The sequence below is a fragment of the Megalobrama amblycephala genome, linkage group LG4 (genome assembly GCF_018812025.1).
Source record: "Megalobrama amblycephala isolate DHTTF-2021 linkage group LG4, ASM1881202v1, whole genome shotgun sequence".
Taxonomy (NCBI): Eukaryota; Metazoa; Chordata; class Actinopteri; order Cypriniformes; family Xenocyprididae; genus Megalobrama; species Megalobrama amblycephala.
The window spans coordinates 5,055,753-5,080,553 of NC_063047.1; the positions used below are offsets into that span (position 1 = coordinate 5,055,753).

Sequence of the window (24,801 nt, forward strand, 5' to 3'; positions counted from 1 at the left end):
TTTGAATGGTAGTGTACAAAAATTCACCAATTTATTTTCATCTTTGTTTTGAGCTGTCTAATTGTTAAGCTAAAATAACTGAAAAATAACCCCAACAATACATTAAAGGTCCCGTTCTTCGTGATCCCATGTTTCAAACTTTAGTTAGTGTGTAATGTTGTTGTTAGAGTATAAATAAAATCTGTAAAATTTTAAAGCTCAAAGTTCAATGCCAAGCGAGATATTTTATTTAACAGAAGTCGCCTACATCGAACGGCCAGTTTGGACTACATCCCTCTACTTCCTTCTTTAATGACGTCACTAAAACTAACTAACTTTTGACTAACCTCCGCCCACAGGAATACACAAAAAAGGGGGCGTGGTCTTGTTGCGCTCCCACGGAGAAGAGCAAGAGTTGCGTTTGTAGAGTGTGTTTGTCGTCATGTCGTCGAAACGATGTTATTTTCATCCCGCAGTCCAATCACCGGGTCTGATTCCGGCTCAAATTGATAGGGTAAAATTAAAGACATGTTTACAATAACACTGAGCGCATGCATCTCCACGTCATGGTAAGAGGCGTGACCTTTCCGGGCAAGATTCGCTAAGCTGCTGTCGAATCACAACACAGGAACCGCTGGCACAATCAGAACTCGTTATGTATTTCTGAAGGAGGGACTTCATAGAACAAGGAAGTCATCAGCCCGTTTTTATGACAGTGGAAACAGCGGTATACAGATAAGTAAATTATGTGAAAAATACTGTGTTTTTTTACACGCGAAACATGAACACATGTTATATTGCACACTATAAACACAATCAAAGCTTCAAAAAAACACGAAAAACGGGACCTTTAAATAAACTACCTGTTTTTCTTTCGAGACCAACTGTAATTTATTTGCAGACCAAATAATAAATAACAGATTACATTGAAATGTATGAATATCTATAAAAAAAATTATCAAAAAGTTTTGCCTATCTCTAATTATAAATCTGTGCTTGTTTTAGAACCAGATTCTAACCAAATCCTATGAGTCAGAGAATATGTGGCAGATTTGATGTTTGCTATTTAGAAAGTAAGTCATCCCACAACCTTATACGATCTCATACACCACGAACCACAGATGCTCTTAGTAAAAGTCTTTGAGCTTGATGTGCATGGACTTCTTTGGACTTCCATAAATGTAGCTTTCACTCAGCAGTGACTCAGCTTCCGCCTTTATTTTTACCCCATTTATTTATTTTTGGACTCGACTCGTTCAAAAGCACATGGGTATTCAGCAGACAAAACTGGAGAGCACAAGAGAGCAAGAGGGAGAGAAAGAAAGACAACACACATTAAATGAACCTGCTGAGAAGCAGAACTAAAATAACAATCACTTTCATCACAATACTGATGCAAAACTCAGACAAACATGTCGAGCTAAACATACCCACACACACTAATAGATACACTATCTAAGCATATCAGCTTTTGGCATTCTTTACTTGAAATAACAAACTGGTACACCAGCCCTTGAGAACGTGGGTGTGTGTGTGTGTGTGGTGGGGCTCTCTCACTAAACACACACACAAACTATTTTAGTGGTGTGTCGACTGCAAGTGTGTGTTTACATGGACAAAGAGAATGTAAATGTACAGTATGTGTGTGTTTAAGAGATGAGAAAATGTTTGTGTGTGTATGCAGTGCAGATCTTGCTGCGTAGACTTTATGGCTCCATGCCTTACCACATCCAATCTGATACAGCTCAGAGCGAGAGCTACCCTGCCAACCAGACAATATGCAGAAACCATTAAGAAGAGCGAGAGAGAAATAGAAGAGGGGGTTATTATTGCATTTCCACTCACAAACTCACGTGCCGGTGCCAGATATTCGACCATTAAGTTTGTACATTAAAGAGATATTTCACTCAAAAATATCATTCAATATCATTCCAAACCTGTATGACTTACTTTCTTCAGTCAGCAACAGAAGTCACCATTCACTTTCATTGTATTGAGACAAAAAAAAAGCAATGAAAGTTAATGGAGACTGTAAGAAAAAAAAAAACTGTCTAAAGTCTCCTTTTGTGTTTTTACTAAATAAATAAAGTCATACAGGTTTGGAGAAGCATGAGGACGGATAAATATTTAATTCCAGCTGAAATTTTCATTTTTGGTGAACTATACCTTTAAGGCCCTTCTTTATCTGAGAGTTAAGTATTCAAGTGAGGAAAAACTTTAACAATAAGGGCTCGTGAGCAGTCCTGTCATCAAACTGAACCAAATAAAAACCGTTTGAATTGTCTTACCGACTCTGAAGCCAGGCCCGGTCAGTGTGTCCGCCGACTGTCCGTTTTCACCGATAAGCGTAGTATTGTTGCCTTGTTCGCAGGTGTCCTGACACTGGCCCTTCAGGCATGTCCGTTTGCAGATGAGTGGCGCGATGACCACTTTGAAGCGCTCGCGAGTGGACGCGCGCTCGGCGCACAGAGCCAGCCGCTGGAGCGCGAGCCAGATGAGGAGCAGATGGGAGAGAATCAGCGAGGGCATGCTGGCATCCCTCAATGCCAACACAGGGCATTCACGCTACCACCCACAGAATATCCACGTAAAGCCTGAGCGGACCAGGCAGTCCCTCCGGGCACGACCACAGAAGACGTTTTGCTGGAGCCCAGTTTGGAAAATGTACGCACGCGCTCTTTTCCCAGGCAGCGCTGGCTATGAAAGTCCTCGCGCAGAAAGTTTTCCTGATGCCTTCCTGTCCGGTTAAAAGTGAGAAACTTGAAAAATTACATCCGGTTCGGTGGATAAAAAATACAGATTATCCGCATCGAGGCCATTTGGGACATTTTTAAAAGCTTTTTTAAAATTCTTACATGTTTTAAATGACAGCCTGGCAGTGGAATAAGGTGAAAAACTCCTCATTCCTTAAAGCCTAGTCCTCCTTACTTTCAGTCGCTGCGTGGATGGCGTGTGTGTGCGTATCGCAGTTTGGGAAAGTTTAGGAGGAGGAGAGGCAAAGTAAGAGCCAATCCACGGGCAGCCGAGCTGGCGCAGGGCCAGAGCAGTACAAGAGCGGGACTCAAAGTGGTTTTGTTGTCGGTGCTTTTCTTCGTCACCTTCTTTTTCCTTTATTTCGCACTCTTCGAGCGCTCGATGACGGTGCTTCATGGGCTCGATCTTCCGCTGCGGTCCCGGGGTGCGTTTCCCGAAAGCATCGTTGGTGAACCATGGTCGTAAGTCCCATTGAACTCTATTGGTAACGACGGAACTTGCGACCATAGTTCGCTTTGGGAAACGCACCCCCGGTCAGTAAAAACAAAAACAACAGTGGCAAGGACAGCTGTGGTGCCCTGGGTCAAACTTATTTCTAGTGTTTACTACCTGAGCGGAGTAAGAACTCAATTTACCACATTACAGGCGATTTCCAAATTTTACATGGCGAGAAATGTTTTTTTTTAACCTCCTAAAAAATCACATGCTGGGTTTACTGGTCGTCTTCCAACTTGCCTAGACAGATCTATTAACTGTTTTTTAGAGGGATTTTGCTTATTTAGCTTGGACAGCCTAACAAACAGTCAAGCTAAACTGGCCTAAACCAGCAAAGCATTTTCTCTTAAGCAGTACCATAGTAGTGCCATGGTATTCTTTTAAAGGGATAGTTCACCAAAAACAAACAATCTGTCATAATTTACTCACCCTCAAGTTGTTTCAAACCTGTATGAATTTCTTTCTTCTGTTGAACACAAAAGAAGAAATCTTGAAGAATGAATGTAACCAAACAGTTGATGGACCCTGTTGACTTCCATAGTATGAAAATATGGAAGTCAATGGGGTCCATCAACTGTTTGGTTACATTCATTCTTCAAGATTTCTTCTTTTGTGTTCAACAGAAGAAGGTTGGTGTAATTTTCCAAGCAAACTGTGATTTTATAGAGGACATGTGTAAACAAGAAGGGAGAGAGGGAGAATTAAAGAAAGATAAGCCAGTGGAAAAGAAAAAATGTTAGAGTAGGATGATGGAGAGGCGAAGTTAGAGAAAGTGAGTTGAGTCACTTCCTCTAAGAAAAGTAAGAATGTTTGCTTTCAGTCACTGAGGAAATGACTGCATGAGAGCGCCTCACTCTCTCACACACATACACATGGAGAGAGTTCACAGGCAGATCTTACATTTTTGGCTACACAGAGGCATGCAGCACCAAAAACCCATAACAGACATGCACAGTTGCTTAAACACAGGAATTTTTATGCTAAAATACACACATGCACAGAGAGCTGTCGCATGACCAGAAAAAGTAAGCTGTTGCGCTCTATGCCAGTCTCCATTTTTCGAACACACAAACAGACATAATGAATTTCAAAAGCAACACTCCTTATAAAGTCTTTAAATATTATACTGCTATTTAATTGAATTTCAGTCAGGCTTAGGGTGTTTTCACACTTTTTCAGGAGTCTGAGCATGGTTCGCTGGATTTTTGCCCCATGTGATCTCAAACCCTTTTAAAGTAAACCAAACCGAGACCATCTTGCAAGGTGGTCTGAGTACAGTTCACTAAAACATGCATTGTGAACACAAATTGCTCCAGGATGTTTTTTAATAATCCAAATGCAGCCTACTATTTTAAAATTGAAAAAAGCAAAACAATATTACATCAATAGACAATAACATAAATGTTACATTTTAAAAACATGAAATAATCATTTACAACATTTAAAATGTACTATGCAATCAGTGACATTGTGCAGATCTGTGTAACACATTTATGTATTTTTTCAGCAAAGTAGAATTATGAATATTTCTATGCTGATCATTCAAGGAAAACAATTCAAAAGGAACGTGATTTGTGGATGTGTGATATAGTACAAGAGTATGGATGCAGCATTGCAACAAATTTATATTTTTTGTGCAAAAGATGTTTTTATATTATATATTCCAAGTTCAAAGTTAGGCTCAATCAACAGCATTTGTAGCAATGTTGTTTTCCAAATTAATAATAAATATGGTTACAGTAAGGAACATACAATGTAAGTGAATGAACTGGACTAGATCTAAAAAGCAACAGTATGAACACAAAGAGGTCTGAGATCTCATTTGGTTCTTTCAAAGAGGACTCAGTTCACTTCACTTTAATCTCACTGTAGCTAACAGGGTTAAATATTTGCTATGTGCCATTAGATTAAAAAATAAATTCAGTAAAAAAACAAAACAATATGCACAAATTCACTTTTAACAATATATTAAATTAATTCTAAATCATCAAAATTCACTATTAGGCCCTCATAGGACTTTTTCCCTTGTTCACTTGTTCCCTAATACAGTGCATTTACAAAGTTCACACAGCTAATATAACCCTCAAATGGATCTTTACAAGATGTTCGTCATGCATGCGGCATGCATGCGTCGGATCATGTGAGTATAGTATTTATTTGGATGTTTACATTTGATTCTGAATGAGTTTGATAGTGCTCTGTGGCTAAAGCTAACATTACACACTGTTGGAGAGATTTATAAAGAATGAAGTTGTGTTTATGAATTATACAGTCTGCAAGTGTTTAAAAATGAAAATAGCGATGGCTCTTGTCTCCGTGAATACAGTAAGAAACGATGGTAACTTTAACCACATTTAACTGTACATTAGCAACATGCTAACGAAACATTTAGAAAGACAATTCACAAATATCACTAAAAATATCATGTAATCATGGATCATGTCAGTTATTATTGCTCCATCTGCCATTTTTCGCAATTGTTCTTGCTTGCTTACCTAGTCTGTTGATTCAGCTGTGCACAGATCCAGACGTTAATACTGGCTGCCCTTGTGTAATGCCTTGAACATGAGCTGGCATATGCAAATATTGGGGGCGTACATATTAATGATCCCGACTGTTACGTAACAGTCGGTGTTATGTTGAGATTCGCCTGTTCCTCGGAGGTCTTTTAAACAAATGAGATTTACACAAGAAGGAGGAAACAATGGAGTTTGAGACTCACTGTATGTCATTTCCATGTACTGAACTCTTGTTATTCAACTATGCCAAGGTAAATTCATTTTTTGATTCTAAGGCACCTTTAATATGTCTTACGGATGTGGAACGACATGAGGGTGAGTAATTAATGACAGAAATTTCATTTTTTGGGTGAACTAACCCTTCATACAGTTCTGTAAATGAAAAAAAAAATTTTCTGCACATCAAAATAAGCAGTCTGATGACACAGAGCACTGGGATGTGTGTTCAAGCCAACAAACATTACACTCAATGTGACATTAAAACCTGCTTACCACAGCATGGAAAGCAGGGACTATGTGGTCTGGAGGCAGGGTGTGGGCTCAAAGAGCAGAGTGGTCTTGACTTACGTCACAGAGACTATAATCACGCCTGAGTGGATACATGAGTCACTTCAGAATCAAGAAGGGAGGAGAGCTCTGGCCAAACATCAACTAATGTGGGTCAGACTTTGGCTGACCGATGTCTCATCGTCTGGGGCAAAAGAGCACAGTGGCATTTTACAATGGAAGCCTTTGGGGGTTGAATTGATTGATGGGGAACTCTTGGGGGGGGGGGGGGGACTATTTTAAATACTTTTTCACTTAGAAGACATGTGACAGACTGAACTGGCTGGCGTCAAACTGATGTTACATGCAGTGTTGGAGGTAACGCATTACAAGTAACTTGAGTTATGTAATCAGATTACTTTTTCAAGTAACTAGTAAAGTAACACATTACTTTTTTAATTTACAGCAAAATATCCAAGTTAAAGGTTATTAGGATTACAAATGATCACCTTCCAAGTGGTTCCGCCAAAACCGCACTTTCGTATTCTTCAAAAAGCTTATGCTGTATGTCCTATGCCTTTCCTATTTTACTTACGGAATGAACGCAGCGCCAGTGCGGTTTTGGCGGAACCACTTGGAAGGTGATCATTTGTTTTTATAAAGCATATACATTTACATTCTTTTCGAAAATGGCCGATCGTTTCGCTAGATAAGACCCTTATTCCTCGTCTGGTATCGTTTAAAGCCCTTTGAAGCTGCACTGAAACTGTAATTTTGACCTTCAACCGTTTGGAGGCAATTGAAGTCCACTATAATGTTTTCATCAAAAACCTTAATTTCTTTTCGACTGAAGAAAGAAATACATGAACACCTTGGATGACATGGGGCTGAGTAAATTATCAGGAAAATTTTATTTGAAAGTGAACTAATCCTTTAAAGGGATAGTTCACCCAAAGATGAAAATTTGATGTTTATCTGCTTACCCCCAGCACATCCAAGATGTAGGTGACTTTGTTTCCTCAGTAGAACACAAATGATGATTTTTAACTCCAACCGTTGCCGTCTGTCAGTCAAATAATCTCATTGAAGTATATGCGCGAGACATCACTGCCGCTGTCAGAGCGCGATCAGACCAAACGAATCGAGTGATGAATGCGGTTGGACATAGTGGTGTATTAGAGGTAAAAAATTATATAAATACTGTTCGGTTTCTCGCACAAACCGATTGTTTCGTGTCTTAGGACATCAATGTGTCGTCACGAGCCGCAGGGTTTAATTTGGACTTGTCTATGCAAGTTTTATTTACTCTTATAGTAGAAGTTCCCATCCATTAGCATTATTTGACTGACAGACGAGTAACAGATCATACCATACCCTGTTAGTCCCATTGGAGCGTCAACAGCCCCAACACTAAAACACAGAAGGAAAAGCCTGCAAGACCTGCAGTGGTTTTGTCCTGGTCTATATGATTATGTGACATCTCTGTGACATCATCGGATATAATATGTACTTGAAGTAAAGTGGATATTTGGGAAGAGTCATCATGTTAACGTTACATAACGTAGGTTTTAAAGTCAATCAAAGAAGAAAATGTTGCCACTGACAGTGTTTTTTTTTAATCCAGGACAAGATGTAACCTCGATCGTAGAGTCAACATCACATTTCGGTCTTAAAAAATTAGGGAAAAAATTGTCCTCTTTAAAAAAAAACTCTTGGGGGGCAACGGTTGGAGTTAAAAATCATCATTTGTGTTCTACTGAAGAAACAAAGTCACCTACACCTTGGATGCACTGGGGGTAAGCAGATAAACATCAAATTTTCATTTTTGGGTGAACTATCCCTTTAAAATAAGTAGCGCAAGTTACTTTTTCAGTTTTTGACTGACAGCTCTCCTGTCCCCGTTGAGAGAAATAAAGTGCAGAGGTGTTGTGTGCTCTGTGTGAACATGATGCTAATTATAGTTCTAGACAAAATGTAAACATGTATTTACTCATCTCACTTGCACGAAAACAGTCAGTAAAACAGTGAAATGCAATCTCAAAAATTACTTTAGATTAGATTTAGAAATAAGAGTGTTGAACTTCCTTCTCCTGTATCCTATTCATCTTTAATCCAGAATGGCAGCACAGCTGAAAGGTTTGTTTAAGCTGCGCCCTCTACTGTACAGGCGTAAATATGCATTTCCTTTAGCCTTGCGTTTAATTATTTCACTTTTGGTGTGAAAGGGCCTTTACATTTGCCAAAAATAGAACTTTTTTGTTATTAAAAAAAAAAAAAAAAAAAAAAAAAAAAATCAAACAAGGAAGCCCAGCTCAGGTGAGAAAGTAACGCAAAAGTAATGTAACGCATTACTTTTCATAAAAAGTAACCAAGTAATGTAATTAGTTACTGTTTTAGGGAGTATTGCAATATTGTAATGCATTACTTTTAAAAGTAACTTCCCCCAACACTACATGATGTGGAATTACATACCATTCAAAATTGGGGGCAGTATTGTTTTTATTTTTCTAAATAAATACTTTTCTATTAGAGGAATAAAAATTCTGTCATTGTTTACTCATCCTCAAGTTGTTCCAAAACTCTACGAGTTTCTTTCTTCTGATTAAGATATTTTAAAGAATGTTGGTAATCAGTTGATGGCAGCCAATGACTTCTTTAGTACGAAAAAAAATTATAACTGATGTTGCCCTGTTGAGAATTAGATGTTTTCATTTTTCCAACAGATTGTTCAAATTCAAAATACATGTATTTAGTTTCCCCTGTTGTTGTATCCTGTGAGTCAAGACTGTCTCACCCCAGCGTAACCAGAGTCAACACAAAGAAAAGAAAGACTATTCACACAACTATAAACAAAGACTATATAAGAATACAGACAGAGAGAGGAAAAGTCTAATTTCGTCTTAGTCCTGAACTCCCTCACGAATAGCCCCACCTATAACACTGTCCTGTTTATTTGACCAAGTTCATGAGCCCTGTATGTGTTCTCTTCTCACACACATACATACATACACACACATATATATATGTGGATATATATATATATATATATACACACACACTGCTGTCTGAATTACACTTGGAAGGCTCTCAACCTACAATATGTTCATTGATAAATTCAGTCCCCATCTAAGCCAAAAGAATCTTGCATGAACATTTTAAATTCAGATTCAGTAATAGATACATTTGAAAGTTTTAATTGTCAATGATTATAATACTGTTGATACATCATTCTGAATATGAGTGAACTTGAAGGTTATAGATATCAAGGAGATGAAGACTGCCCTTTTTTTAATAAACGAGTATAATGATTAGAAATACATATTGAAGGATATGCAAGTGTTTTGTTATAGCAAAGGAATTCTCAGGCGATTTTAATGTTTTCTTATCAAAATTGGCCTGTATTCAGATATCTTATGCTGTAATGCTGGAGAATGAATGTTTACATTGATCATACTTGTACCATAATGAAACTAAACATTACGAACAACTACTTTGAATCCCCCCCCCCCCCCCCCCATTTAGCTGAAATGTTGCTGTCCCTCAATTTGTATTATAATATTAACATATAAAGTGTTGCAGACCAGCCCAAAATGCTGGTTTAATATTAGACAAAAAAAAAAAAAAAATCAGAATGTTCAATCTTTACATGATGTCAAACATTCGGTTCTGCATATTTACTAAGTAAGATGCTGTTGAGTGTTTTTACACTGATGTTTTTTTGGGGTGTTAACTACAATCATTTTGTTGAACCAACTACAGATGGACCACAATCTTCAAATATCTGCAACAACATCTCTAAATTCAACATCACATATGGGCACAGGAACAAATGCAATATTATAACAAAGTGAGCAGTTTAAATAGTCCAAAGTTATTAAAACACTTGTCATGGATCTTTTTAAGCTCCAGTTTCTGGCTTGAAATTTTTAAGACTAAACCTATTTCAGTTCTATACAGAATATACATGTTGAATGTACAAAATGGCATTTTATGAGATATAAAAAAAATAATAATAATAAGGTGAAAATTGTTATATAGTGAAAAATGGTGAAAAAAATAAGCATTCACAAAACCACACAGATTGGTGCCATGGCCATGATAGAAACTGCGTCTCCATCTTTAAAGGAGAACCAACCAAAAAACAATTTGGCAGTAACAGTCTTTCCCTCTTACATCCATTAGAGGGCACCACTTTTAAAGTTTCCTTGAATTCTGTGTTAGCTGTGGATCTGCATAATACATTTTTACAGATGAGTCAGCTGAATTAACCCTGGCAGTCACATTTCTGATTTGAATCAGCACCCTGTGAGATACTCTTCACCCAGAACACAACATCCTCCAAACACTCCTAAATCTAGCAATAAAACGAACAAACCATCAAGGTAATCTGAATGCATTTTCTGCAGCCTGCAAACACCCAATGATAAAAAGAAAAAAAGTTACCTTCATTTAAAACAATACTACACCTTTTGATGCGCATGGGAGTGTGAGCGTGTGCAATAAAACCACAGTTAAGGCTTTAATGTGTTCATCTTAGAACATCTACGCAATAGCTCTTTCTCTGAAGAGGGCATTAAAGGATTAGTCCACTTTTAAATACACTTTTCCTGATAAATTTACTCACCCCCATGTCATCCAAGATGTTCATGTCTTTCTTTCGTCAGTCGAAAAGAAATGAAGGTTTTTGAGGAAAACATTCCAGGATTTTTTCTCCTTACAGTGGATTTCAATGGCTACCAACAGATTGAAGGTCAAAATTACAGTTTCACTGCAGCTTCAAGGGCTTTAAACGATACCAGATGAGTAATAAGGGTCTTATCTAGCGAATCGATCGGTCATTTTCGAAAACAATACAACCGTTTATGCTTTATAAACAAAATATCGCCATGAACGTACTTTCCGTTTTACGGAACGAACGCGGCGCCAGTTTCGTTTTTTTTCCGTAACTTGAATAGGGAAGGCGTAGGACATTCAGCGTAAGCGTTATGAAGAATGTGGAAGCGGAAAGTACGTTCAAGGCGATATTTTGTTTATAAAGCATAAACGGTTGTATTTTTTTCGAAAATGACCGATCGTTTCACTAGATAAGACCCTTATTACTCATCTGGTATCGTTTAAAGCCCTTGAAGCTGCACTGAAACTGTAATTTTGACCTTCAACCTGTTGGTAGCCATTGAAATCCACTGTAAGGAGAATAATCCTGGAATGTTTTCCTCAAAAACCTTCATTTCTTTTCGACTGACGAAAAAAAGACATGAACATCTTGGATGACATGGGGGTGAGTAAATTTATCAGGAAAAGTGTATTTAAAAGTGGACTAATCCTTTAAAATGATTATTACACCAATGACAACACCCATAATTGCGAGTAACAGATCATACCATACCCTGTTAGTCCCATTGGAGCGTCAACAGCCCCAACACTAAAACACAGAAGGAAAAGCCTGCAAGACCTGCAGTGGTTTTGTCCTGGTCTATATGATTATGTGACATCTCTGTGACATCATCGGATATAATATGTACTTGAAGTAAAGTGGATATTTGGGAAGAGTCATCATGTTAACGTTACATAACGTAGGTTTTAAAGTCAATCAAAGAAGAAAATGTTGCCACTGACAGTGTTTTTTTTTAATCCAGGACAAGATGTAACCTCGATCGTAGAGTCAACATCACATTTCGGTCTTAAAAAATTAAGGAAAAAATTGTCCTCTTTAAAAAAAAAAAAGAAAGAGGTTAAATTCACCAAAATGTTAATTTTTTTGCTTATCTGTTTGCTTGACTACACACAGTCCACCACAGGCTCGCCTTCATTTCCTTCTTCTTCCCCCCACATCCCGAATCTCATATCTTCATCATCCATGGATCCTCCATCCCCCTCTCCCAAACCGGCCATGCCCATTGCTTCATCCGCTCCAGGCTCCCCCTGATGGGCGCGGAGGTGTTTCCTCAGGCTGGCCGGATCCTTAAAGCCTCTGTGGCAGAGTGGGCAGCAACAAGGCCGTTCTCCTGTATGTATGCGCTGGTGGTGCTTCAGGTGCTGCAGGCGACTGAGGCGTTTCCCGCAGACGCTGCACACATACGGTTTTTCACCGGTGTGTGTACGGCGGTGCTTCCGCAGACCATCGAGATGGCGAAACTGCGTTCCGCAATCAGAGCAGGAATATGGTTTCTCACCCGTGTGGATGCGGAGGTGAGTCTTAAGAGCCCCAGACTCACGGAAACGGCGGCCGCACACGGTGCACGGGTACGGTTTCTCTCCTGTATGGATCCTCAGGTGCTTTTTCAGGCTAGAGATCAGACGGAAGGTCTTGCCGCACTCCAAACACAAGTGAGGTCGTTCTCCAGGTGCCTCCCCCATCAACTCCGAGATAGAGCGCCGCATAGGCTCTTCTGGAGATGAGCCGCCCACCCCTGGGCTCCTCCTGGGAGTCATTCCCAAACCAGGAGTATCTCTCTGGGCCGATCTAAGTCCGGAGGTCCCCTGCGTAGGTGAACTACTTGAGGAGGGTCCATTGTGAGGCCTGGAGGGGGGCGGTGGTGTAGGTTTGGAGGGGAGATGGTGTGAACGGGACCCTCCTTCCTCCTCGACCACGTGGACGTATGCCAGATCACACACGCTCTGAGCCGAGTGCTCGGCTTCTGTGGGCGCCTCTCTTCCCCGCACACACACCTGTCCAGAGGCAGGAACCTGCTCTTCTTTAATAGAGAAGGTAGTGTGTGAGGGAGGGTTTGGGGGTCTGGGGTGTGAGAGTCTTCTGCTGTCATCCACCATCTCACCTGTGACACAGATCACACATTTAAACACCGGTACGAAAGGTCTGTGATATGAGAATTGGCAATTTCATAATTAGTTTTCTCATTGTGCTTCATAAGAATATTAGATATTACATAGACAAAATTATTAAAAGGCTAAACACCAGGCAGTTTCCCTTCATTATAGGTATTTATATTCATAAACTACCAATTATGAAACTGTTAAACTGAGTCAACCAAAAGATGTTATTTCTCAATTGTTCAGTTAAGAATAGCAAATGTGTGTGATACATACACTGTTTCTTTTTTTTCTTCTAATTTTCACACATATTTCTACTTAAAGGTGCAATATGTAATATTTTCTGTCTGCTAAAGGTCGCTAGAGGCCTATTCAAAACAAAGGCGTAGCTTGATGACGCCAAGTTTGAGTGTGGAAGAAATTATGTTCATGGATGTGATTATTAACATTACTGTAGTATGAAGCAGAGCAGGAGCGAGTGTTGTGGGAGCTGAACGAGGCCGCTGGAGTGATTGCACAACACACGCCTCACGAGCAGCAAAACTTTTATTATGTCACAGTCGCCGGTGCTGCTTCCGCTTTTCCGGTCACGAGTATGAGGTAACACAGCTCTGTTTATCATATTAGATACATTTGAGTGTGTTGAAAATGATGTTATAACTCTGTGCGTTCACTCTGCGGCTGCTGTGAGACACTTGTTACACACTGCAGTAAGCTAGATCGATTTTAGAATATCATATTAAATGCTGGATGGCTTGTGTTGATAAATGGCATGCAATTAATTTTAAAACATATTGTATGATGAAGAAAATGCTGTATTACTGTTACTAAAAGTAAAGCTGCATCTGATTATGCTATGTTAGCTACTTCATAAAATAGTGTTTTTCTCTGAGGCATGGTAAAGCATGGTACGCGCAAAAAAAAATCAAGAAATTAGATTTAAACAATAAGACTAAATGTGTTGAGCTATATAACAATAATTAGTTTTCTGTCTATAAATATATCCAAACAGATGTTCCCTTGTCTATTAAAACATGTAAATATTAAATCGTCTTTAGTGTTTCCATGGTTTCTACAAAATAAAACCGGAAACTAAGGGTTAACGCGGGTATGGCACAATTGACAGGCGACTCCTCACACTTCCTGGAGCCTTGGTTAAAATTGCAATTTTCTCACGATTTACAAATAGTTGGAACTCAAGTGAACAAAAACTGGCCTAATGGTTTTGGGATATTTTACTGCAAAATTCTTACATATTGCACCTTTAACTGATAACAACTGCAAATGCATAAAATGAATGAATATTTTAAAAGTAATCCATTTTAAAGCAACCATTTTAAAATATTCATGAATTTTATGCTTTTATTGTTGGAGTCTAATAATTAGGCTATTTGGTACATGAAAAGCAAAGGAAATTTATATGGTTATTAGATACATAACCATAAAAATAATACATTTTAGACAGTTCAAGTTTTTAGATCAGTTTTAAACATGAACATTTGTCGATCTCTTTCTCTTAACTAGGGAATCAAGGATGCACAAATATTAAACTTTTCAGGTTCTGACTGAAAACCATATAGTAAAAGATATTAAAAGAATACTACTTATAATATGTTGTCAAAAAAATGTAATCATTTTAAATACTCCAATTTAGGTATGAAAAAATACAATATGAAAACTATCATTTTGACAGTTAACGATGTCAGAAAAAAAAATATTTAAAAAAAATATTACTATTTAGTATTTTAAATGTAAAAACAGAAAACATAGAAACATGTTAAGTATCCAATGTAGTCAGATAACCAATATGGTACCAATATATTGTGCATCCCTTAACTGTGTTGTTGCCACACTATCTAACGCCAGTATGATTCTGTGTTGACAGTTTTTGCACATCAACAATTCACAAGAGCAGCAGTACCAGATTGTGTAAAAGTGATTGTTGTCTTACCAGGTCGGTTCATGTCTGAACAAATGTTAGAGGAATGGACGGATATAGGGTCATAAAAACTGTTCGTCACCGTCCCATCCGCCTGAATGGAGAGGTGGCAGCTCTTGAACTCTTCCCTGGAGTCAAAGCCGTGTATGGCATCACCCAGAGCGCCACTCAATTCGGGTTCAGCTCCAGTAAAGCAGCGCGGATCCGGCTCGGGCGCACTCCGATGTGTCAAGCGGCTCGAGTTTAATTGTCCAGAGGTGGCGTAGACGTGATGTCCCGGCATGGACGCGTTTCCAAAGGGACCCTGAAGTTGGTCGATTAATTTCTGAGCGCTACACAGACACTCCTGTAACGTCTTGAGCTCTCTCTCCGAGACTTCGAGCCGAACCTTCAGCTTCTCGTTCTCTTGCTCTTTGGTCAACAGCTCCCTCTGGGTTTCGGACAGCACCGTCACGATCTCGCCCAGAAGGGTGTCCACTGCCGCGGACAGAGTGGACCGGATGGTCGGTCCGAGGCGAGTTCTGAGTGTGGAGATGGAGAGGTTTTTGTCCCGGACTGTGTTTTGCATGCACTCATCTTTCTCTCCCTTATGGGACGAGTTGATTATAGTTTGTTTACGGTGAGAAGCGCTCGCTGTTGAGCTGTTTGTTGCTGTTGGGACCGACACTGGGTTGATTCTGCCCGCCCCGTTTTCACCGTTGTTGCGCTTTGAGTTCATTGCGAATTCTTCTGCTGTACAACCAAACGAAGAAGAAACCTATTGATCAGTTGTTGTTGTTGTTGTTGTAATCTTTTAATTCTTTATAAAATGAAACGCTCATCCTTTAGAGTCTCGCTGCGCCGGTATTTCTAATCACGCAGAAATGAGAAACTAAAGACGAGCCTGCCGAGCTACTATAGCATTGCCATTAGCAAACTAGCCCAGACATTCCTCTTGCCAGCAGAGCCTTTCGCTGCCTGGGGTTTGTTGAAAGCTCGATAAATAACCACACTGGATCCTCGCGACAATACTATTTTTAATCTGCATTAATGTAGTAATCGTTTTCTAGCTAGGCGCCAGAGCCAGATCCTTCATTCCACAGTACCAACACGGAGGTCAATCCTGACTTTTGATTGGTCAAAGATGTGGTCGCGGCTTAATGACATACTCTCGCGTAAACAAAGCGCATAAAAATGACGATTTTCCAGAGTGATTAGTTTATTAATGTTCATGGTGCTGGACTACAATGCTTTTACTATTAAACATTGTTTCGCATGCCATCCAAAACAGTTTTTCACAGTAATTCCAGCCATTATGAAGGGTTATTTATCATATAGTCAATTTACACCAATTTTACCATCACTATACTTTGGGCAAACTCAGTTTAAAAATAAGAAATGTACAAACGTTTATATTAGACAAATATTCAACAATATCATGTTCCCTTACAGGTCTGCAAGGAATTATTTGGATATTTTCTTTCACAAACAAATGCTTAAACATATTAGAACCTCCTATTTAAAATTTCCAGTTCATCCCAAAATTAAAGAAACTCACTTTAAAATCTTATATAATATTTATCCCTCTGGAGAGTTTCTAAGGGTTAGATTTAACCTTGAAATGCTATTATGTACATTTTGCAATTCTTCTCCAGATACAGAGAATTTTTGTTTTTGTTTTTGTTTTGTTTTTTTGTTTTTTGCTTGCAAATATTCTAGTGTCTTCTGAGAAAAAGTGCAATTATGGTTAAAAGAGGGAAATGTGGTTGATCTGAACCTGTCCTTAATAGATATTAAATATGGAAACTATGAAGAAGATGGTAAAAAGGGTTTTTGATTAATACCTTACTTTTGTTAGCAAAACATTTTATTCACAAATGTAGATTTTTTTAAATCACCCCCCTGTTTACAGTATTTAAGAATTATTTGAGACAATACTTTTGAGTACTTTTGTATTTGAGTAACCCTGTCAAAAACAAAAAATAAAAAAGGTGGAATTTTGATAGATTTATTGGAAAAATATAATTTGTTATAATGTATTTAATCTTCATTTATTAATATAGATGGATTAAAAATTGAAGTGTTTATATATATATATATATATATATATATAAACACTTCAATTTTTAATTTTAATTAGAATACACCTCTTAACATTGATGCTTTGAATGTAAATTGTATGCCATTTTGTTTTGTAAATTTGTAATACTTTTGTTAATATTTCAATAAAAAATAAAAAATAATCTGATCAATAATAAAAAAAAAAAGTTTATTAATGTTTGTAAATCATGTCATACACAAAACATTATTTTACACAAGTTCGTCAAGATAATCTGTGACGTTGGCTTGACATTAAATGTAAATTAAAACCTTTAAGTTTGAAGTCTTTACATGTCCTATATTGACAGAAATAGGCTGCTGTCAGACAGAAAGCACAAGTGGTTCTCAACCAGGGGGCCTTGTGCCTCAGCAAATCATCTTACAATTATTTAAATTTAGTTTAGCCTAGTAGTACATAATCTTAATTAAAATACTAAAATGTAAATATGTATAATATTACACTGACATTATATATAGGCTATTTCAATAGTCTGTCAAATAGAATGTCTGATCTCCAGTCAGTGAATGCCATCTAAAGTTGTTGACAACTTGTTCAGTTCATGCTGCAATGTCTGGTTTATATGAAAGATTGTGCAAATAATGTCTGGGAGAAATCTGGGCATTAATGAATTTGACCTGTAAGCCGTACTTAACTTAGTTATTTCTCTTTGTTTGCCAGCTTTATGGGACACTCTGAAGTCAGAATGGGGTAGACTATACAAAAGAGGGAATTACAAGTATAAAGATCTTTTGATTCAGCTGTTGGATTTGGCCATTTCTGCATAAAATAAAACCTTTCTAACTGGTCATATACACAATCATGACTGTGGAAGGAAATACGTGACTGTGTGTTACATTAACCCTTCAGTATCTTAATAATTTGAAAAGGTAATCATAGCCTACAACTAGAAACGTAGCATATTACTTATAGAGATCAAATATCTAATTACCCCTATAATTTTGGTGTAACATTTACACTTTCTGTGATGACAGTGCTGCTATTGCAGTGGATCTTAACCTTTTTGATTTCAATGCCACCCTCTCCCCTCCCCAACCATTGTCCGCAACAATATTCAAAGGCGTTGAGAACCACTGCGCTATTGGGATCTTTTTTTTGCTTTGTGCTGCAGCGCCATCTGCTGGCAGATATCAGTATTTAGACAAGGACTAAGAAAGAACAATAACAGGAACTTAGAAATAACCATGACATTTGGATTGTGCAAAGCATATACCACAGTGTGTGTGTGTGTGTGCGCTCTTGTATATATGGTTTATGAGGACACAAATGTGTATAATAACATGCGTATTACAACGTAAACATGTAAACTTCCTGTGTCCTCGTAAACCTAATGGCTTAAAAAAATACTAAATGGTGTTTTTTTGAAATTCAAAAAAATGCAGACAGTTTCCTGTGATAGGTAGGTTTAGGGGTATGGGTAGTGTAGGGGGATATAGTTTATACAGTATAAAAACCACTACGCCTATGGAGAGTCCCCATAAACCATATATACAAGTGTGTGTGTGTGTTTCATTTTGTGTGTTTCATTTTATACCTCACCAACCAATAATTAACTACAAATAAACTGCTGCTGCATTCTGATCTTAGTAGCTCTGATCCAGAGGAATATGGTTTGGTGAATTGCAATATAATAATATAATATAAACAGTTTTACGTAAATGAGAAATATGCCAAAATGCATGTCAAGGTTGTTTTGGAGCGTTGGGTTGTTTTTGCCATACAGAAATAGACAAAGACCTTCTCCAGTGTGTTTCCACAAAGTGTGTCTCTTCAGTGGAACTAAAGCAGGGAAAACAGCCACAGACCATTTTCCTTCCTTGACCAATTTGTTTTATAAATTTGGTCAAGTAGCTTCACACTGCCACCCCCCAAACTCATCCATGTGAGAGGATGATGGTAAACCATGATTCATTATTCCAGAGTTCAGCGGCAGCGAGCTTTACACCAACCAGCACATACTTGACATTGCCTAGATATCTTGTGCAGCTACAGCACACACCCATGTAATACCGTTCTATGAAGCTCCCAAGTGAAATTGCAACTTGAATACTTGTTCTGTTTTGCATTTACAGGGACAGTTTGTAACTTCAGTGTTAAAAGCAGGGTCTGCGGTAATGCATCAGGGGCTACATGCGTCAGCACTCTGTAATCCTTCTCTTTGGGCTTATGTGTGGCCCAGCACTTTCTGGCTCAGCTTAGAAGTATGTATTTAAATTTGTGACTGATACTAGAGAAAAATGACACAAAAATCTCAATAAATGGAAGTGGCAATTTCATTTTTAAGATTTTTAACAGTGTTTGAATCAGGCTCTGCTGTACCAGAACATATGGCTTTAGTTACAGCTTGCTTGCCCTCTCACATTTTTTATTTATTTATTTATTTAGTTGTGAAAAATGTGAAATGATAGGATAAGGACAGCCAATTAGCTTGTGGGGGGAAGGTGTGATGATAAAAATTTCAGGAATGCAGCATATTTGCAGTGGATTTTATTTTTTTATTTTTTATTTTTTTGTAGGCCCAACACTATCTCTTTTAAAGGAGCATCAAGCAATTTTTACTCTTTAAAGGCAAATTACTTCAGCTGAATTTTAATGGATTTCAATTAATGGATCGCAGAATGCTATGTACAGAGAACAAAATAAAATAAAAAATTCTTAGGACACAAAGATAATAAAGAACAAATGTTTATTATACAATATATTACATGAGCAAGAGTGCTGTTGTTAATAATCTGAAGAGCAGTTGTATGCACTACCGCCTACTGGTATAAGATGTAACCTTAGCGTTTTTTTTCCAGTTTATTTTTTTAATTGTACCTGACATGTAAATACTAAACAGAATGCTTTATGCAAAATAAGCCAAATTATCCAGAGATGTGGTTTTTCTTAAACCACACGCACCACAATAAAGAATGGAATTTTCCAGTAAAGCTGAATACATTTCTGCCTGTTATGGTAATTCTGTCATAAATTATAGTTATTTTCCAGCTTTCTAAAATACAGAGGATTACAGAGGCTACAGATAACGAGAAGCACTAGTATTAAAACGGCTGACTGGATCTGTTTATTCGTCTAGAATGATGAAAATGTTCCATCCATTGAAAAGTTCACCAGTGTTTGTTGTTCCCTTCCTTTACTAAAACAGTTTTTGCTGCCTCTCTGGAGCTGTGGTACATTTATACTTGAAAAACTCTTATGGGAGTTGGTGGCTAGGTGCTGCTGTTTGATATAATTTCTGTGGTAAATGAAAAATTTGAAAAATCCCAGGAATCCCTAACATTTTACTCGGCCATGTGAGGAGTCTGGACTTACCAAACCATTCCCTCATTTTAAGTAACTGATTTTATACAGAAGCTGTAACTCCACTGTCACATGGACAGCAGAAATAAAACTGTTTTTAAATACCTTGAAATCTAATTCTGACACATAGTGATGTATTGTTCCTTTCTTATTATAATACTTTTCTCGATAAAAATATCTTTTTACGGATGTGACATTTTACACAGTTTAGTTCATAATTTAGTTGTAGTATTTTGGCTCCACAAGTTCAAGACCTGAAGTTCTTGATCTACATTACATTGTCCCATACACTTATTATTTGTGTTCATCTCAAGAAAGAAAGTCGTATCTGGGACGGTATATATGAGGATGATGAGAGTAAATTATAAGGGAATTTTAATTTTTGGGTGGAGCATCCCTCAACACAGAAACTGCATTCAACTATAATTATAAAAATGTTGTGGATATTTTCAGATGCTCTTACATCTGTTTAGTACATTAGCTCCAGGAACAAAGAAAAGCCCTGTTAGTCCCTATTAACTACACCATTCGGTTCCAAAAAGCAGATTTCTATTCCTTTGATGGCTTTTTAAAATTATGTATTCAAATCATGTATTCTGACTGAAGAATTTTATTGCAAGCAATGTATATTAATAATATCTCATTTTGTACTAGATACAAATGCCTGATTCTTTTTTAGATGGCTCCTAAATGTGATAAACAGACATACAGTGCACAGCATAAATGAGTACACCCCCTCTGAACAAATACAAAAGATGTATTTTCTTCATGATCACTAATGCAATTCATGGAAAGATGGCAAAACTAAAATGTATTAAACATATACATAAAAACTGAGAAATATATGTCATTAATAGCCAAAAAAAAAAAAAAAAGTAAATTAGACAATTTTGTTTAAATGAAGGATTGCAGAAATGAATTAATTCAGTATAATATTCTAGTACTTATGCCCTCCATAATTTTGAATATACTGCTCTGACCCTTCTTGGCACGGATTGTACAAGTTCATGACAATTTGTCACATGTGTCCTGTTTAACTCCTGGATGATGAGCTCCTTAAATGCCCTGATCTTTAAAGGGGAGTGTTGCTCAACTCGTCTCTACAGAATCCCCCACATGTGCTCAAGAGTGTTAAGATTGAGTGCAATACATGTCCACAGAAGATTTTTCACCTTGGGAGAATGCATATCCTCATTGTCATGTTGAAAAAATGCCCAACAATGCAGGGAATGAGGAAAGGGTGACAACTTCTGCTTCAAGTTTGTGTATTAAATTACACAGTGGTCTGTGAATTCATGACAGCATTGATAAAGCACAACTCCCTCACACCTTCAGCACTCATACATCTCTATATAAGAGCTTTACTACCACTGAACTTTACTGTGGGAACCAGGCACTTCTCAGTGTACTCCTCCTCTAGCAACACCATAACATTTTGGATGCTGTTAGATCCAAAATGATTGATTTGGTCTCATGAGTATTGATTCCCAGAATGTGTAAATATGGGCTTTGGAAATGGCTAACTGACTTTATTCAGTCCCTCCAGGATTTTACGATTCTGCGATAGCTGAATTTATCGCAAAATCAAGCAAACTCCGCAATATTCGGAGGGGCTTGCCTTTTTTCTTAATTGCTGCAGATTTTCGGCAGATTTTGGGCTTAGACACGTCCCGTGATGTCTTCGCAACATGCATTTAGTCAACTCGTTTGAGCTGCGCAGCTCGGACCAATAATAGACAACGCGACAGGAGTTCAGAGCAGCGGGCCGATTTCAATCACACGGCACTATTTCTACACAGCGCTGTGAAGAAAGCATTTGAATTTACAGCTAAATCAATAACAACACTGTGAAATCTTGTGAGAAGCATTCACATTCGTCGCAGAATTCTCTGTTAAACCACAGATATCAGTTCAAACAGTGCCAACGTGGAAACTTGATATCAACAAGAGTTTACCAGAGAATTCTGCGACAAATGTGAATGCTTCTCACAAGATTTCACAGTGTTTTTATTAATTCTGTGGGGAATTCAAGTGCTTTCTTCACAGCGCTGTGTAATCTGGAAACCATGAGACACATTGTGCCACTAACACAAACAGAAACAACTTGTGGCAGAAATGGTCTAATGTCTTCACACAACTTTTCCCAACACTTCAAAGCTTTAAATATTACCCAGTTTGAATGTTATTTTTAATGTGACATCCAAAACATTACTTGTTCATCCTTCATATAGTTTGTCCCCACCTGTAAAACTAAAAGTTTCACAATGTAGGAAAGCAAACACTTATTTAGAAATAAAAAAAGAGAATACATTTTCACTGTAGTAGATGTTGCACTTATTGACGTATTAGCCATTTCCACACCCTAGTATATATTTTTAATATTTATTAACAGTAAAATAAAAGGTAATAGTGTCTGTATCTCAACTTAAGCTCAGTGCTTTTCTGTCAGCCCTCACAGCGCTGCCAAATCAGGGGCTGGTGCCACCTTATAGAATTCTCATGTCGTCCCACACCTGTAAGACCTTCGTTCATCTTCGGAACACAAATTAAGATATTTTTTATAAAATCTGATGGCTCAGTGAGGTAAACCAGTGAGGTTTAAAATAGTTAATGTGACTACAGTGGTTCAACCTTAATGTTATGAAGTGATGAGAATACTTTTTGTGTACCAAAAAAAAAAAAGAAAAAGTGATGGGCGATTTCAAAACACTGCTTCATGAAGCTTCATAGCTTTACGAATATTTTGTTTCGAATCAGTGGTTCAGAGCGAAAGTCACGTGATTTCAGTAAACGAGGCTTCATTACGTCATAAGTGTTTTGAAACATTTCGAAATTTCAATGGTTCACCACTTGGGTGATGATCTCTGTGATCCCATTAATCAAGTGTGTGGGTTTTACCTGATCTCTGATCAGTTTTATACATTTGTAGATGTTTTAATTAGACATTAGTAGTCCTATAATTAAAAAGAATAATAGTAATTAATAGTCTCTTAGTCTCCTAAACAGGCCAATAAGAGACTATTAACTACTATTATTCTTTTGTTTACTGAAATCACATGATTTTGGCAGTTTGATACACGCTCCGAACCACTGATTCGAAACAAAAGATTCGTACAGCTTCAAAGCTTCATGAAGTAGTGTTTTGAAAATGCCCATCACTAGAAATTGTTGAATAAAGTCGTTATTTTGTTTTTTTGGCACAAAAAAAAAAAAAAAACACAAAAAGCATTCTTGTCGCTTCATAACATTAAGATTGAACCACTGTAGTCAAATGAACTGTTTTAAATATGTCTTTAGTAGCTTTCTGGGCATCTGGAAGTGTAAATTAACTTGCTGGCAATGGAGGCCTCACTGAGCCATCAGATTTGATCAAAAATATCTTAATATGTGTTCTGAAGATGAACGAAGATCTTACGGGTGTGGAACGACATGAGGGTGAGTAATTAATGACAGAATTTTTATTTTTGGGTGAACTAGCACTGGCGGTACTGCCCTCAAATGTTAGTCTGGAGCACTGCAATGGTTCTGAAAAGTATAATGATGTTAAATGAACGTTGTCTGTTGTATATTTTTACTGCTAAACAACAAGAAATGCTGTAAATATTGACGCAAATTTTGAGAAAAGCCATTTTAGGCTGGAAAAATCAGAAATGAAATCCTGGAAGGAGTGCTTTGGCTACAGTAGGTAGTTCCAGTGAGAACAACCACCATGCATGTCATTTCTGCAGGCTGCATCTTTCTCTGTGAGAGCAATAGTCACTCTTTTCATAGCTTTTGCTGGCTCTGAGACACTCACTTGGTATTTCTCCTGCTCTTTGTCTAGCAAAAAAATCCCTCATCACTAAATGAAAGCTTAAAATGAAGGCCAGATTATTTAAGGAGCCTTGTCACAAGTCCATTGTTTTTGAATTTCTGTGTTACTTTTGCTATATTTTCGCACTTAAAACAACGATTTGGTAATCCTCTTGTACCACTGTCCTCTTTTGTGCAAAGAAATATGTCTCCTGACAGTTCTCTCTCAAGTGGTTCCTTTGTTGTCAGCATTAAGTCTGAGAATGATTTTTTGGTTTTGGTTCACCATACTTTCCTGTTGATCAAACACTGCCTTAAACTTACACCAGGAAATTTTTATTTCATTTTATTTAGTATTTTTTAGGAGGGTGTACTCATTTTTGCTACACAACATTTTATCACCTTGATAGGAAAATCTTATTTTCCTGAATAATTTTGACATGCTTATTTGGTAATTGATTAAGCAGACTTGCTGGAACATTATATCTCTAAAGAATCCTAACATGTCTTCTAAGTGATTGAGTAATTGCTAACTTTCAGAAGTTTCAGAGGGGGTGTACTCATTCGTGCTGTGCACTGTATTTTCAATAGTCAATATGTTCAGTATGTTTTGATACATCTATGATTTTCAAGGGAACACTTGATCAGAAAATAAACCACCGCAAAAA

At 37.6% G+C, this 24,801-nt stretch overlaps 2 protein-coding genes across 6 annotated transcripts in view; both read right to left on the reverse strand.

The window, feature by feature from the left end:
• Window positions 1-3,140, reverse strand: part of ltbp3 (latent transforming growth factor beta binding protein 3) — a 46,602-nt gene extending 43,462 nt beyond the window's left edge. For 2 of the 5 annotated variants that reach the window (XM_048186930.1, XM_048186931.1), the window contains exon 1: window positions 2,268-3,139. In XM_048186930.1, the coding sequence (XP_048042887.1) occupies window positions 2,268-2,508 (241 nt within the window). In that variant the 5' untranslated portion in view covers window positions 2,509-3,139. Of the gene's footprint in view, window positions 1-2,267 lie in introns of all 5 variants that reach the window. The other 3 variants (XM_048186929.1, XM_048186932.1, XM_048186928.1) reach the window with 3 other exon arrangements.
• An 8,333-nt stretch (window positions 3,141-11,473) lies between these two features.
• On the reverse strand, window positions 11,474-16,087 carry si:ch1073-224n8.1 (zinc finger protein 324B). The gene is made up of 2 exons (XM_048186933.1): window positions 14,956-16,087; window positions 11,474-13,009 (listed from the first exon to the last, which is right to left on the reverse strand). The coding sequence occupies exons 1-2, from the start codon at window positions 15,659-15,661 to the stop codon at window positions 12,012-12,014; spliced, it is 1,704 nt and encodes a 567-aa protein (XP_048042890.1). The 5' UTR covers window positions 15,662-16,087; the 3' UTR covers window positions 11,474-12,011.
• Window positions 16,088-24,801: the final 8,714 nt, after the last annotated feature.

Bases quoted from the DNA above. Each gene is read 5' to 3' on its own strand.
- si:ch1073-224n8.1 (XM_048186933.1), bottom strand. From the start codon at position 15,661: ATGAACTCAAAGCGCAACAACGGTGAAAACGGGGCGGGCAGAATCAAC. The intron at 13,010-14,955 runs GTAAGACAACAA...TCTGTGTCACAG, and splicing joins TTCAGACATGAACCGACCTG to GTGAGATGGTGGATGACAGC.